This window comes from Orycteropus afer, unplaced genomic scaffold, assembly GCF_000298275.1.
Source record: "Orycteropus afer afer isolate SDZICR_OR568_19922 unplaced genomic scaffold, OryAfe1.0 scaffold00026, whole genome shotgun sequence".
In the NCBI taxonomy this organism is placed as follows: Eukaryota; Metazoa; Chordata; class Mammalia; order Tubulidentata; family Orycteropodidae; genus Orycteropus; species Orycteropus afer.
Window position 1 is genome coordinate 6,609,057 of NW_006921613.1, and position 15,808 is coordinate 6,624,864.

The window sequence follows — 15,808 nt, forward strand, 5'->3', positions numbered from 1 at the left end:
TGCATAGTATTCCATTGTGTGAATGTACCAAAGTTTGGTTATCCATTCCTCAGTTGTTGGACATCTAGGTTGTTTCCAAGTTTTGGCTATTGTATGGTTTTGGATTTTTTAGTGCAAGAAAAAGCTGGAACCCTTTTTAGTGATTTAAAAGCTGCACATGCAGCAAGTAAAGGTGTTTGTGATGAATTTGTTCTGAGTAGAGGTTGGTTCCTACTTTCCAGTGAGGACAAATTTACATAACATTAAAGGGCAAGTAGAAGCTGTTCTCATTGTAACCCAGGGATTCCTGTATTCTTTTGTTTGAAACAGTTTTGTTGTTGTTGTTGTTGTTATGTGCCGTCGAGTCGGCCCCGACTCATAGCGACCCCTTCTTGGGTTTCCGAGGCAGTATCACTACGGAAGTAGGATTGCCCAACTTTCCTTCCGAGGAGTGGCTGGTGGATTTGAACCGCCAGCCGTCTGGTTAGCAGGCAAGTGTCTTAGCCACTATGCTACCAGAGCTCCCTGAAACAGTTTTACTGAGGTATAATTAACATGCTACAACAAGTCATTTAGTAAGTGACTTTTGGTAAATTTACAGAATTGTGTAAACATCACCAGAATCTAACTTTAGAACATTTCCGTCACTCTGAAAAGAGTTTATGCCCATTGTAGTCACTTCCTGTTCCCTTCTCCAGCCCCAGGCAACCACGAATCTACTTTCTAATTTAGAGATTTGCTGTCTTCGGGAGGGGGGATTTCATATTAATAGAATCTTATGGATTCTGAGCTCGGGTAGCGTAGTGCCTAAGGCATTTAGCTGCTAACCAGAAGGCTGGCGGTTCAAACCCACCAGCCACTCCTTGTAAGGAAGGTTGGGCAATCTACTTCCATAGTGATACTGCCTCGGAAACCCAAGGAGGGGTCACTATGAGTCGGTCCGACTTGATGGCAGATAACAACAACAACAACAATGTATTCTGAGTCAAAGTGTAAAGAAGGAAAATATCGTTTTTCTCATTAGCACATGAACTATGGAAGGATCTGATTGCCACCAACATCTAGAATTTAACAGTGGGTGGATCCAGCACTTAACAGAAAATGATTTTGAGAAAATCATTTCATATTTAGCTTTGTTTTCTTTTCTGTAAAATAATGATAATAATTGGATGAGTGCTCTATGTGTACATGAAATGTTCTGTAAACTATACCACCAGTTGCTATTTTTGGAAGGGGAGTCCCTAGGTGGTACAAATAGTTAACCCTCTTGGCTGCTAATCAAAAGGTTAGAGGTTCAAGTCTACCCAGAGGCACCTCAGAAGAAAGGCTTAGCCATCTACTTCCAAAAAAATCAACCATTGGAAACCCTATGGATCACAGTTCTACCCTGACACACATGGGGTCGCCATGAGCTGGAATCAACTTGACAGCAACTGGTGGTCGTGGTGTCTTTTATAAGGAATGGAGAGCAAAGAAAAGAAGCTTTGGATATTGCATTCATAGTCAGGCAGGTGGACTGATGATGCTGACCCAGGTGTCCTTCGGACAGTGCTAGGCCATACCCAGCTGCTACTGTTGAAGTACCTTTTTTTATTTAAAAAAAAAAAAAAGTGAATTCATCCTTATAAAGCTTATTTACAGGGAAGCCATTTTTAACTAAGTTCTTTTTAAGTTATGGATGGTACTTGCTCTATTTAATTTCACCATGCTGGACCTTGTAGGCACTCTGATGGCATAGTGCCTAAGGACCTTATAGCCACCTTTTAGCTTTTTCCTTTACTGATTCTATAATCTTAATGACCAGACAGTAAATTTATATTTCATTGAGTCATACTACTCAATCCTGACCAGGAGAGACCCTTGAAATGAAAGCATTTGATGGCTTATACTTCTGCCTACCTACCCACACCTAAGACACAGAAAAGGTCACACTTTATATTCTCAGCATTAATGGGGTATTAGGAAATATTGAACATTGGATCATGATTTTTTCTTGTGAAATCCCCAAAACATAAGATCCTTTTACATTCAGATAGAAGTGTAAAACTTTCTGAAGCAAAATAAAAATCATTTCACTATTTTGGATTATCCACCCTCTCTTGCCTGTGCTACTGCAATTACTCCATAACTGGGCTTCGTGTTTCTACTAATGCCTCTTTCCTGGCAGTCCATCTTCCAGGCAGCTGCCAGAGTGATCTGTAAACAGATTGCTTTATTCCTTTCCTTAATCCTCCAGTGAATTCTTATCACAATGAAAATAATCTAAATTTATTACCTTGGCATCCTAAGCCCTACCTGGTCTGGAGCTTGCTCATCCCTCCCTACACATGGCTTTTCCCCAATTTGGGGCATTTGCAAGGATCTCTGTTGGCACAGTGTTTAAGTGCTCGGCTGCTAACCAAAAGGTGAGTGGTTCGAACCTACCAGATGTTCCGTGAGAGAAAGATGTGGCAGTGTGGTTTCATAAAGATCACAGCCTTGGAAACCCTACAGGACACTCCTCCTCAGTCCTAAAGGGTCACTATGAGTCATAGTTTACTCGACGGCCGTGGGTTTGGGGGCATTTGCAGCCACTCTTTCTGGCATTTTGCATGACTAGTTTTAATCCTTAATTTTACTGCAGGTAACACAGCTTTGAGCCTATGCAGTTGGGCCAGGGCATTGCTTATATAGGAGAATAGGTTACGTTCACATTTATTACCTTTGGAAAAAATCTAATCTCATGCTTAGAGCAATGATAGCATAATTGTTATTCACCTGGGCTTGTTGATATGAAATCCTCTTTATATTCTTATTTTGTAGGAGAAAAGCTTTTTACTGGGAGAAAAGATTCTACCATCTTCTGTTTTGCTGAATACATGTTAGGATCTGCCTTTACTTGTTACTTTCTCACTTATAACCAAATTTAATAATAGTTGCTAACATTATCAAGTGTTTCCTGTGTGCCAAGCATTTCTAAATGTTTGACATGAGTCAGTTCATTTAGTCCTCACAGCAACCATATTTTGAGGTGGAACAGCAGTGTGTTTGGTTTTTCTGGTACTATCATTACCCCTACTTTACAAATTGAAACAGAGGTATAGAATGGTTAGGAAGTGGCAAAGCCAAGATTTAAACCCAGCAAGTGTGGCCTCAGAGCACGTGTTTCTAACCACTACCTTGTATTGAACTCGTTTATCTATTTGTACCTCAGACACAGATCTGCCCCTGTGCTTAGATTGGTTCTCACTTAGGCACTAACTGGATATCCTGGTGTCCTTTATGCTGGCATCTCATGTCATCTTAGATTACAGACCATGTATCTCTAAAGGATCAACATATACCCTAAATGCTTACTGGTTTTACAGAGATGAATAAGATGCAGTCCCTGAATTCAGCAAGCTCATGGACTAGTTAAGAGGCAATTGTATCAGTGAATCCATTGTAGAACAGTACATTCAAGAGCTCAGGGGAGCCCTATACTTCATTCTTTTTGGACTACCTGATTGCATCCCAGCTTTGACTCAGTTACCTTGTCTCGTTCTCCATATCAATGGCCCCTTGCTTGCCTTTGATGCCCTTTCTCTAAATGATGTATTAGTCAGAGTCCCAGAAGGATACAGATAATGTGGCCAAAGAGAATTTAATTAAGGGATATTTGTGGAAGTGTGAAGCAAGGCTAAGGGAACAAACAGGGGAGGAGGGAGGGTGAAACACTCAGAAACTAGTGACAGCAAGGAGCTGTTACCCCTGGGCCTAAAGAAGGTAAGGGTGTCCCCGAGCCTGGTGAGAACTGGAGCCTTGGGGAACGGACTGTCTGACAGGAACTCTGGTCATAGAGACATGGCTACTAGAGTTCTGGTGAGGTGTTCTGCAGGTGCCTTTCCTTAGAATACCAACTGGAATTCTGAGGGCATGGGGCCTTGGCTAATGCAGTTTCAACAGGTCTAACACCTGGTGTTTAAAGTAGGCTCAAGAAGCGTGGGGAATGGATTGAAAGGTGAGGGTGGGGGCAAAGGGAGAGTAAACAGCACAAGAGATAACTTACCACCTCTTTATGGTCACGTCCCTGGATTTATGGTCTAGGCCTGTTCCACTGACGTGTATTAATTCCTTCCTTTCTTCATTCTAAGCAATGAGTATTTGTAAAACTGTGGGAATAGTAGCATTGTCAGAATCTGTCTAAATTCAAGGGGGAGAGTGATCAGGATCAGCTCAAACCTGATCCCTATGAGGTAGAAGTCAGACATACCTCCACTGTACAATGTTTTTACCAATTCTGACTTAGTCATCTCTCCCACAGCACTCTCTACTTCTCTGCTGCATTCAATAATCTGTTCCGATGGCCATGCAAAACTCACAGACCATACTTACAGTTAAGTGGTTTATTAAGGAACAGGTGTAATTCACGATCAGGATTAACAGGCTATAATTCAGGATCAGGAAGCATGTAGACAGTCTCTCTTCTTCAGTGCAGGACAGCTCTCTTGGCTCCCCTTAACCATGCAGGCTTCCTCTCAGGCCTGAGGACAGTCTCCTCTTGGCTCTCTGAGGATAGGATCCTCTTGGCTGTGCTGTCACCACCAGCTCTGCCACTGGACCCCTTCCAGGCCTCTCACTCTCTTCAGTGTTACAGCCCTTGACTGTTACAACTCTTTTAGGAGGTTCCTTGCCTCCTTTCTCTCTCTTTCTACTACTTCTCTCTTCTTTCTTCCTTCTGCTTCTCTTCCTGCTTCTTTCTATTTGAAATACTTCTTTGGAGCTGGCTGCTTAAATATACAAACTCTGTCAATTTCAAGGCATGACACTCATCAGGGCCACAAACTGACCAATCTGCCCTCTCGGTAGGCCATAAACACTTCATTGAATAGTGAAGGGTTAATAAACTCAAATCTAACAATGAATATCCTCAGCAAAAAGGAATGTACACTCCTGGAAATAGCTAACTACCTGTTCTGGTTACCTAGTGCTGCTCTGACAAGAATATACCGCAAATGGAATGGCCTTAACAAACAGAAGTTTTTTCTCTTAGAGTTTGGAGGCTTTAAGTCCAAGTTCAAAGTGCCAGGGTCTAGGGGCTGGGTGAAAGCCCCTCAACCTTGGGGTCCAGCTCTGCCTCCCGTTCCCAGCCCACTGGAACTTGAGGCATTTCTTCACTCAGACAACTGCTGGCTGCTGAGGCTGCCAAGCCCAAGGTTGACAAGTAAAAAGGCACAGTCCTGATATTACCAAACTACATGGCAGGCCATTAGCTTAAGTCCATTTTAAGTCCCAAGGTTGGCAGACCATGGCAGGCTGCTGAACAATGACATGGCTACATGTAGGGTCCAAGCATGCCACAAGCTAGAGACCATTCCCAAAGCTGCTGCTTGTATGTGGGAAGCAGACCACATAACCAAAGCAGCTACTCAGCTGCTTGTGGTTGATCCCACCATGGAGTTGATTGCCAGTCTCATCATGGGGAATAACTTCTACCTGCTGCCCAGTCACTTAACCAGGCCCAGCCAAGTTGACACACAAACATAACCACCACACTACCCAACCCTATAATGATTAATGTTTGATTATTATTAGAAGTTCCAGTTTGGTACTCCTGAAAATAAGTTAACCAACAAATCCCCTAATGGCCAATATCTAGTTCCTATCAAGATCTATTTCTGAACAGAAATTGCAGGAAAGAAACAATAAAACAATAAGGGCAATATGACCCAAATGGAAAGAATGAGCCAACCTTGGGACCAGAGAGAATGACATTTTCAACTATCAATCAAAGAAACAACTCTGAAAAAAGAAATATAAAAGAGCCCTGTCTTAGTCAGGGCTGCTGCTCTCTTGGATAGAGAGAGAGCCAGCCTTTATGCTTCTGTGATTTTACTCTTTAAATAAATGTTTCTTTCCTTTCCTCTGTCCTGTTGTTGTTGTTGTTTGCTGTCGAGTCAGACCCAACTCATAGTGACCCCTCCTTGGGTTGCCGAGGCAGTATCACTACAGAAGTAGATTGCCCAACCTTCCTTCCGAGGAGTGGCTGATGGGTTTGAACCACCAGCCTTCTGGTTAGCAGTCAAGTGCCTTAGGCACTATGCTACCAGAGCTCCCTTCCTCTGTCCTAGTTCCTTCCAACATCAGTCACCTAACCCTGCAAGGTGCATACCAATCACAGAGCAGGCTGCAGGCCAAGGCCAGGCAGAAAATATCAAACCATCCTTGCTTACAGTTTACCCAGGAAATGTCAATCAACCTGGACAAAAGTAGCAAACCTTCTGGGGTAGAAAACTTGGGGCTTGTGGTGGGGAAGGGGGCGGCTCTCAAGGTGCTTTTCCAAAGGCAAAAGGCCACATAAAGGAACTCGTTTCACCACAGTGTGTGTAAGAATTTTGTCAGACCCAGAGAGGCTATAGAAATAACAATTCTTACCCTGAAGGAATTGGGCATATACTCTTACTGCTCCCAGCCCTTCCTTAGCAATTCAGATCTTGGCAGTCTCCTCTTGGATGTCCTCTCACTGTCCTCTTTACTTTCAGGGAGCAATGACTATGAGTATGTGTAAGCCCATGAAAATAAGCATTTCAAAGGGCACAGCATCAATGAGAGCTCTTTCTGTTACAAGTGAAAGAAAACCCAATTCAAATTGGTCTAAGCAAGCACACACACATACACAAAAGAAGTTTATTGGCTCATGGAACTGAAAGGTCTAGGAGAATTCTGGCTTCAGACTTTGATCCAGAGGTGCAAATGCTCACCTACAAGGTGGCTTTATTATCAGGTTCCATGAGCTGGCAGGATGGTTGCCAGCACTCCAGGCCTATCTCCTTCTAGCAGAAAAAACATAGGATCTTGCCTCTCAAACCCAGCAACAGTCTCTTTGCATCTGTGAATGGTTCACAGATGGACTGTGGCCTGTCACGAAAACCAGGGCACTGTGGTTCTCCAAAGAGCAGGAATGAGTCATAGACTCACCCTTAATGCCAGGGGGTACTTAGTGCTGTTGGAAGCTTATGCACAAAGATAGAGGGAAGAAGTAGATGCTGGATAGCAAAAACCAAGGGGTACTAAAGGCAGAATAGAGTGTGGATTGCTTTAAGTTATTTCACTATCTCAAAACTAAGCCTAAATTAGTACCAGAGATACTTGAGCTTTTTAGGTTTCAGTTTTGTCTATAAAATGCATCTGCCCATATTCATGTTTCTCTGTCCTCTCTTTCTCTCCTTCTGTTGCCTTCTCTCTTTTAATAGAAACCAGAACCCAAAAGACCACCCCTTCTATCTCTCTTCTTTAATTTTTTTTAAAAAGGAAAAAAAGCTTTAAATATACTACTTGTTAAGGATTCAGCTCATAGTAAGAAACAGAGGGAACAGGACTCATTTAATTGACTGTTGTTTTTGTAGGCTCTTTGAAGTTGAAATCTAATTTTTCTACTCAGAATCGATTTGGAATTAAAGACTCCCTGTAATTCAGTCCCACAAGTCACACTTTAATCCTGATGTTGTATGGACTTTAGAATCTGACAGAAAGCAGCTCAGAAATCCCAGCTTAAACCGTTAAGAAGCTATACAGCCTTGGTCAAATTAATTAACCCTTGTGTGCCTTAATATTCTCATTGGAAAATAGAGTCCTGCCAGACACTTTACTAAGTAATCCTTCTTTCATTTCTTTCATGCACAAACACATCCCATTTATGTAAGTGTGCATATAAACTCTTACTTAATCCCTACAACAACCCCGTGAAATGTAGGTAATATGTTTCACTCATAAAGAAACAGGCTCAATGAGATTAAATAACATGCTCATGTTCAGACAGTTCATGTTGGTGAAGGTGGGACTTGAACCAGGTCTGTGTACCTACCTATTGTACCAAACTGTCTGGGTTACATAGCATATGGGAAGGGTTGTGAATATTAGATGCTGTAGTGCCTGTAAAGTGCTTAGCATGGTGACTGGTACATAATAATATTTTAGTCTCCTTCCTTTTTCTCTCCTTTTCTTTTCCGCTTATTTTAATAAGAGTTTGACTTTAGAAGAGGTCATTGATTTGCTTAACACCTCTCTAAGGGCAGGGATATGCACGCACGCACGCACTACCGTCAAGTCGGATCTGACTCATAGCGACCCCTCCTTGGGTTTCCCAGGTGGTATCGCTACGGAAGTACATTGCCCAACCTTTTTTCCAAGGAGTGGCTGGTGGGTTTGAACCGCCAGCCTTTTGATTAGCAGTCAAATGCCTTAGGCACTACACCACCAAAACTCAGAGATAATTAAAAAAAGTTTCAGGCTAGCCAGGTGAAGACATTTTAACACAGTGTGATGAACATAGAAGTAGACATTTCTACAACATGTTTGGAACCAGCAGTCCTAGCTGCGCTTACCACCATGCCCTTCACTCTAATGATACGATGCACAAATGAAGAAGCTATCATTTTTAAAAAGGAGGTAATAATATTTAGATTGTAGAGCTTTTATAAAAGTTAAAAATATATGTAAATTCCATTCTCCCTTTCACCTCACCTCCCTTCCCCATTTCTGTGATTTGTAGGAAGTGTCCACAGGCTATGAAAGAGTTTGAGGTTATGAAAAGAATCCTGTATTAAATCATAGCTTCTTCATTTGTGCATTGTATAATGAGTCCATGTTACATAATCTATAAGCTTTGATGCTTTTCTTTTTGTGTAGAGTGAAACTACAGATACCCAGTTCACAGGGTAGAAAGATTGAAACACTGTACGAATGTGTGTATGAGTGAGGTATGTGTCCAAGATGATGTTGTCATTAGGTGCCATGGAGTCAGTTCTGACTCAGTGACCCTGTGAACAACAGAGCGAAACACTGCTCAGTCTTGTGCCCTCCTCACAATTGTTGTTATATTTGGGCCCATTGTTGCAGCCACTGTGTCAGTCCATCTTGTTGAGTGTCTTGTTCTTTTTCATTGACCCTCTCCTTTACCAAGTATGATGTTGTTTTCCAGGGACTGGTCCTTCTGATAACATATTCAAACTATGTGAGACTAAGTCTTGCCATCCTTGCATCTAAGGAGCATTCTGGCTGTACTTCTCCAAGACAGATTTGTCCAGCTCCTGACCTTGTTTTGACTGATGATACTGAGCTTCTCTATTGCCTCTTTCCACAGATCTGGTAGATCTGATTTCTGTGTGTATTCCATCTGGCAGGGTCCACGTGTATGGCAGCCGCTTATGTTGTTGAGAAAAGATATTTGCAGTGAATAAGTTGTTGGTCTTGCAAATTTGATCATGCAATCTCTACCACCATTTCTGTCACCAAGGCCATATTTTTGAACTATAGATGCTTTCTCTTTGTTTCCAACTTCCACATTCCAATTACCAGTAATTATCGATACATCTTAGGAGCTCTGGTGGCTAGTGCCTAAGGCATTTGACTGCTTACCCAAAGGCTGGCAGTTCAAACCCACCAGCCACTCCTCGGAAGGAAGGTTGGGCAATCTACTTCTGTAGTGACACCACCTCAAAAACCCAAGGAGGGGTCGCTGTGAGTCGAATCTGACTCAACAGCAGTGATGTATTGGTATCAATACATCTTGATTGCATGTGTTTATTAAATAAGTGCTAAAACTTCCACTTTTCTTTTTAACTTCAGGGATTTAAGGCTGCCCATGTTGGTAAAAGCTATCTTGTAGGGGAAATAAGATAGTGGGGAAAAAAATTAGGATTTTGTTGTTGTTGTTTTAATTAGGAAACAATTTCCTGACATCTCTTGAAATAACGAGAGCAGTCTGGGGAGGGGACCAAACTTGAATTAGAATCTCAAATCCAGAAGGAGCATTGAACACATGAGTATTTTTAGCTCAGCATTATGTAATAAACCCTACTCCTGGATTTAGTTGTATGTAACTCGATGTTTTCTTTTTCATATTTTAGATGGAGCAGATAAAAAGGGCAAATAAACTGTTTACCAATGATTGTATATTTCTGAAGAAAACGTTGAACATCCCAGTTATATCAGAGAAGCCTTTGTTGTTTAATGGACTTAACTCAATTGATTCTCCAGAAAATGAAACTGTTGAAAGCAGTCTTTCTCGTGAAGAAGAGCCAGTGGTGGCTAAGAAAGACCTCTCTCCTCCCAGTCATCCTCAGGAAGCTGATGTTCAGCCTGCACAGCCCGAGGAAGTGTCAGCCCGAGATTTCCTGCAGAGACTAGACTTGCAAATTAAGTTATCAACACAGGCAGCCAAGAAACTAAAAGAAGAAAGCAGGTAAAAATGCTCTGGTAAAAATGTCAGAGGCTAAATGAATTGTTTCTTAAAATGCCCTTGCTTGGCCAAACCTTTCTTCTTTTTGATTTAAATATTGTATTTGAATTCTAGAAAGGCATTTTTAACATTTGTGTAATGCAAAGCTACTGCATTCTGCAACAAGGCTTTATCTGTCATTTGTTGTTGTTGTTGTTGTTATTTGCCGTCGAGTCACGTGCTTTATTATAAAACGTTTGCTTCCTTGCTTTGATAGCATAACTGCCCAGCTAGCATTTCCAGGTGGAATTGCTAAGCCAAGTAGAGGCATCTAGTTGATACCTTCAAGGGTGCAGCATCCTAGAGAATACTTATAAAATACTGATCCTTATAAAATTTGTCAAAGACATTGTTCCTTTTTTGTGTTACCTGATGTTTCCTATATAAGGATCTCTGGTAGTGTATAGGCATCTGGCTGCTGACCCAAAGGTTGGATGTTTGAACCCACCAGCTGCTCTGTGGAAGAACAATGACCAGTCTACTTCTGTAAAGATTTACAGGCTTGGAAACCCAATGAGGGTGGCTATAAGTTGGAATCGACTCAATGGCAGCGAGTTTGGTTGTTGCTTCGTGTTTCCTTAATAAGATCTCACGTGAACTTATTGGGTTTTTTTTTTTTTTTTTTTTCTTTTAAAAAATTTGGTACTAAAACAGACCTTTCTCCTATAAAATTGGTTTCCTTATTCCTTTATGATTTCAAGATTGGCACAACCTCCTGTGTTTCTTATTTTTGTCCAGGCTTCTGAGAAGCTTGCCACTAAAATTTATGGTCAAAATCAACTATTATAATATTTCTTATAATTCATATTTCCTTTTCCTTTCTTTAGTCCTGGTTTTTCATTTCTATTTTACTCATGTTACTATATGTATGCCCTTTATTGGAGGCACCACAAGTCCTTTTGGGAAAGAGGTGGAATATAAAAATGTAATTAATTTATAATTTAATATAAGTTCCCTGGGTGGTGCAAATGGTTAAGCACTCGACTACTTCCAAAAGTTTTGAGGTTTGAACCCACCCAGAGGTGCTTCAGAAGACAGGCCTGGTGATCTGCTTCCTTAAAAACCCTGTGGAGCAGTTAGTTTTACTCTGCACACATGGGGTTGCCCTGCGGCGGACTCAACTTGATAGCAACTGATAATAACAACAGAATAATATAATATAACATATTTACATATATAAACAAATATTCTTTATTTCAATAACTGAGACACCAATTCTTCCAAATTCTTTACTACCTGGGGGAGACAACCATGTACACCTTAATATTTTCATTTCATACAATTTTCAAGGAATGCACACTATTAATAAGTTGATTTAATCCTGCCCTTCTTTGGCAATTGGATGTTACATTATGTAATAAGTATGCATATTCGTTTTCTGCCTATAGTTTTAAAACATTGATTTATGCTCGATTTCTTTTTTTCAGAGATGAAGAAAGCCCCTATGCAACTTCCCTCTATCACAGCTGATTAGGGGGCCTAACTCTAACTTGGATTAATAAGTGGTTGGGCCATAAAGAAGACAAGAACTGAAGATTCAAAAGCATGTCTTTTGAATTTCCATAGCATACATCTTAAAATCACAATTTAGTAGTTCCAACTACTGCAATTGCATTGACGTGATTAGCTCCTGCTGGCTTACTGTAATTTTAAGTCTTATTATGGTATGAGAGCAAAATTGTATCCTAAAGCTTATCACTTTTGTAGGTGGTGGTAGTTTTCAGGCTAGCTTTTGTAAATACTGGTTGACATAAAAGCATCAAAGACTATTTACGTATTCAAGATAAAAAGTTTATCTCCTGATAAAATTTAATTATATGAAAAACATGGTTGCTGTTTATGTGATGCTGACTTTGCTGTGTGTTTATAACTTAAGTGCTACATATATATTTCTATATGTATTACATATTCTGTAATAAGGAAACAAATTTTGTCAGTTATTTTGTAAAAATAAACTACAAGAGTCTGAATGAGAAAATAAACTATGTTTTCATACTTGGGTCTTTGATTTTTTTAAAACAAATATAATTGATTTTTTTTTTTAATTTTTATTGTGATATGGGTGAAAGTTTACAGAGCAAATTAACTTTCCATACAGTAGCTCACATATACTGTCTCATGACATTGACTATAATTTCCCACAGTGCAACACCTTCCCTTCCACTTCCTCTTCATAGTTACCTCTTCCCTGTTTCCTTCCTTCCCATGTACTCCTGCACCCCAGGCTGTCTCCCTGTGCATACACAGCCCTTCTATTCTCCTATAATTGAGCTCTCCAAGTAGTGTATCTACCTAATGTAAATGTTCAGCTCATATGCCTGTCTTTTGTTTGGGTGGAAGCCACAGGAGTGGGTTCAATCCCAGATCTGAAGGGCAGCTAGGGGCCATAGTCTCAGTAGTTCCACCAGGCTTTATCAGACCAGCAAACCTAGTCCTTCCCCCCCCCCCAAATGATTTTGAGTTTTATTGTTCATTGTTCTCCCACTCTATCCAGGATCTACAGAGATCCCCCTCCGAGTGGTTGACAGTGGTAGCTGGGCACCATCTAGTTCTTCCGGTCTCATAGCCCTGTAGGCTGAGGATTGCATGGTGTACCAGTTGCTTGGACGAATTGGTTTTCTTCATTCTTCTTTGCTCTGGATGAGGAGAGACCCATCATTGCATCCAAATGGCTGCTTGCAAATGCTTTTAAGTTCCCAGTAGCTACTCACCAAAGTAGGATGTGGAACAATGTGTTTGTGTAGTCTAAAACAAATATAATTGATTTTTAAATGACATTTTTAAATGGTGACAGCTTCTTCTCCATTTTAATAGTTCTTATTATTATAAATGCCATTTGGGGAAACAAAGTTTCAACAATTTAAAAGCAAATCAGTTATAGTTACTAGTAACCTTTGTGTTTTCATATTTGACCTGATGAGTTTCAGATACAGTGAAAACGTGGTATAAGGTCAAAAGCACAAACAATACCAGGATCTGACAAAGTGATGAATTCAAGTTTTATTTCATTGACCGATCCCTTTATAGAGTGTTTTGTAGTTATTGTGCTCATTTGAATCTGATGGTGCAGTTTCTAAGGCATCAGACTGCTAATTAGAAGATTGGAGGTTCAAACCCACTAGCCACTCCGTGGAAGGCGGAAGGAAGATGGAACAATCTGTCAGAATCTACTTGATGGGGGTGTTTGGGTTTTTATTTATTTATTTATTTTTTAAATGCTCATTTGCATTGAGGATCTTTATTCCTTTTATTTATCTTCTGTTCTGGTTACCTAATGCCACTCTGACAGAAATATACTACAAATGGGATGTCCTTAACAGACAGGAGTTTATTCTCTAACAATTTGGAGGCTTTAAGTCCAAGTTCAAAGTGCCAGGCTCTAGGGGCTGTGTGAAAGCCCCTCCCCCTTGTGCTTCAGCTCTGCCTCTTGCTCCCGGCTCACTGAAACTAGAGGCATCTCTTCACTCAGGCAGCTACTGGCTGCTGAGGCTAACAAGCCCAAGGTTGACAAATACAATGGCATAGTCCCGATGTTACCAACCACACAGCAGACCATTAATTCAAGTCCATTGAAAGTTCCAAGGTTGGCAGAGCATGCCAGGCTGCTGAACAATGACGTAGCTACATGCAGGGTCCACGCATGCCATATGTTAGAGACCATTCCCAAAGCTACTACTTATATATGGGAAGCAGACCACATGCCCAAAGCAGCTACTAAGCTGCTTGTGGTAGATCCCACCATGGAGTTGATTGCCAGTCTCATCATGGAGAATAACTACCACCAGCTGCCCAGCCATTCAACCAGGCCTAGCTAATTGACACACAAACTGAACTACCACACCTTCATTATATGTGTAGGTTACTGCAGTAAACAAAGAAATATATCATTTACAATTAAATATTTTTTGGCCTCAATTTCTATTCAGCTACCAAATTAAATAAATCCTTGTTGTTAGGTACTGTTGCGTCAGCTTCCACTCACAGCGAACCTATCTGTGTACAACAGAATGAAACACTGTCTCATCCTGCACCATCCTCACAAAATAAATTCTTGGGCTTTCATAAAAACTCCCATTATTTACTCTTCCTCACCATCCCAGGAGGAATTTGCGTTCTGGGGGACAAAAAAGGAAATGGTTTGGACCTTTGTTTTTCCTCATTGCAGTCTCTCTTTTCCCTCTTCTGTCTCTGTTTTCTCTTTCCTCATTTTCTTCTTCCCTGTCTTGCTTCTCCAGGTATTCAGTGAAAGCCAGAAATAAGTGACATTAGATGTTAATGCAGCAAAACTTGCAGCACCAGAATCGCCCATGTTCAACCTTTGAGGCCGAAACCAGTGGTGCCTTAAAGGGAAACATTAGCTGTCGGCCCTTGTCTTGCCAAATTTCTTGCTTGTTTATAATGTAACATATATTAATGTTTTGCCTTATTTACATGTTACCATGGCATCTTTGATATAGAGTGTTGTGATTGTGCTTTGCTATTTCTTGTAATAACTATTACCTGAACTGGGGCAAGTTAGCTGGAAGATGATACTAAAAGAAAAGAAAAAAGGGGGTGGGGAACAGTTATGTAAAAAAAGGCCGGGCCTCTGTGGAGGCGTAGGAACTTTAAAAAATGGAATTATCATGCAGTTTAACATAAAATAACCTCAAATTTGAGAGTAATCCAAAAGACAAAAATCCAAAGACATTATTTGAAAGATGTAACATAAACTTAAATGATGAAATTAAGACCATAATCTCAAAAACATTTTTGAGTCCTCATTTTATTTTCACTAAGGCTCGGCATTTCTCAAGCTGAAAGAACTGAGGAAAAAATTTAAGCCTTGAGTTGCTATATTGAAAGATTCTATGTGCAAAATATTGAATGATACAGGAAGCATCAAAAGAAAATAGAAGGAATACACAGTGTCACTGGACCAAAAAGACCTGGTCGATGTTCATTGATCTCAGGAGGTGGCATATGATCAAGAACCAATGGTATTGAAGGAAGAAGTTGAAGCTGCACTGAAGGAACTGGTGGTGAAGAACAAGGCTTCAGGAATTGACAGAATACCCACTGAGATGTTTCAACAAATGGATGCCCCACTGGAAGCACTCGGCTATACCAAGAGATTTGGAAGACAGTTACCTGGCCAACAGACTGGAAGAGATCCATATTTGTACCCATTCCAAAGAAAGGTGATCCCACACAATGTGAAAATTACCCAACAATACCATTAATATCACATGCAAGTAAAATCTTGCTGAAGATAATTAAAAAATGGTTGCAGCAGTATATTGACAGAGAGCTTCCAGAAATGCAAGCTGGTTTCAGGAGAGGATGTGGAATGAGGGATATCATTGCTGATATCAGATGGTTCTTGGCTCAAAGCAAAGAATACTTTATTGACTATGCAAAAGCATTTGATTGTGTAGATCATAACAAATTATGGGTAACACTGAGAAGAATGGGAATTCCAGGACACTTGATTGTACTCATGAGGAACCTGTACATTGACCAGGACACTGTCATTCAAACAGAACAAGGGGACACTTAATGGTTTAAAATCAAGAAGGGAATGCGACAGGGTTGTATCTTTTCACCATACTT

General features: G+C 40.6%; 1 protein-coding gene across 1 annotated transcript in view; it reads left to right on the forward strand.

The window, feature by feature from the left end:
• Window positions 1-11,686, forward strand: part of LYSMD2 (LysM domain containing 2) — a 20,612-nt gene extending 8,926 nt beyond the window's left edge. Inside the window, exons 2-3 of the mRNA XM_007935168.2 lie at window positions 9,846-10,180; window positions 11,644-11,686. Of these exons, the coding sequence (XP_007933359.1) occupies window positions 9,846-10,180; window positions 11,644-11,686 (378 nt within the window). The remainder of the gene's footprint in view (window positions 1-9,845; window positions 10,181-11,643) is intronic.
• Window positions 11,687-15,808: the final 4,122 nt, after the last annotated feature.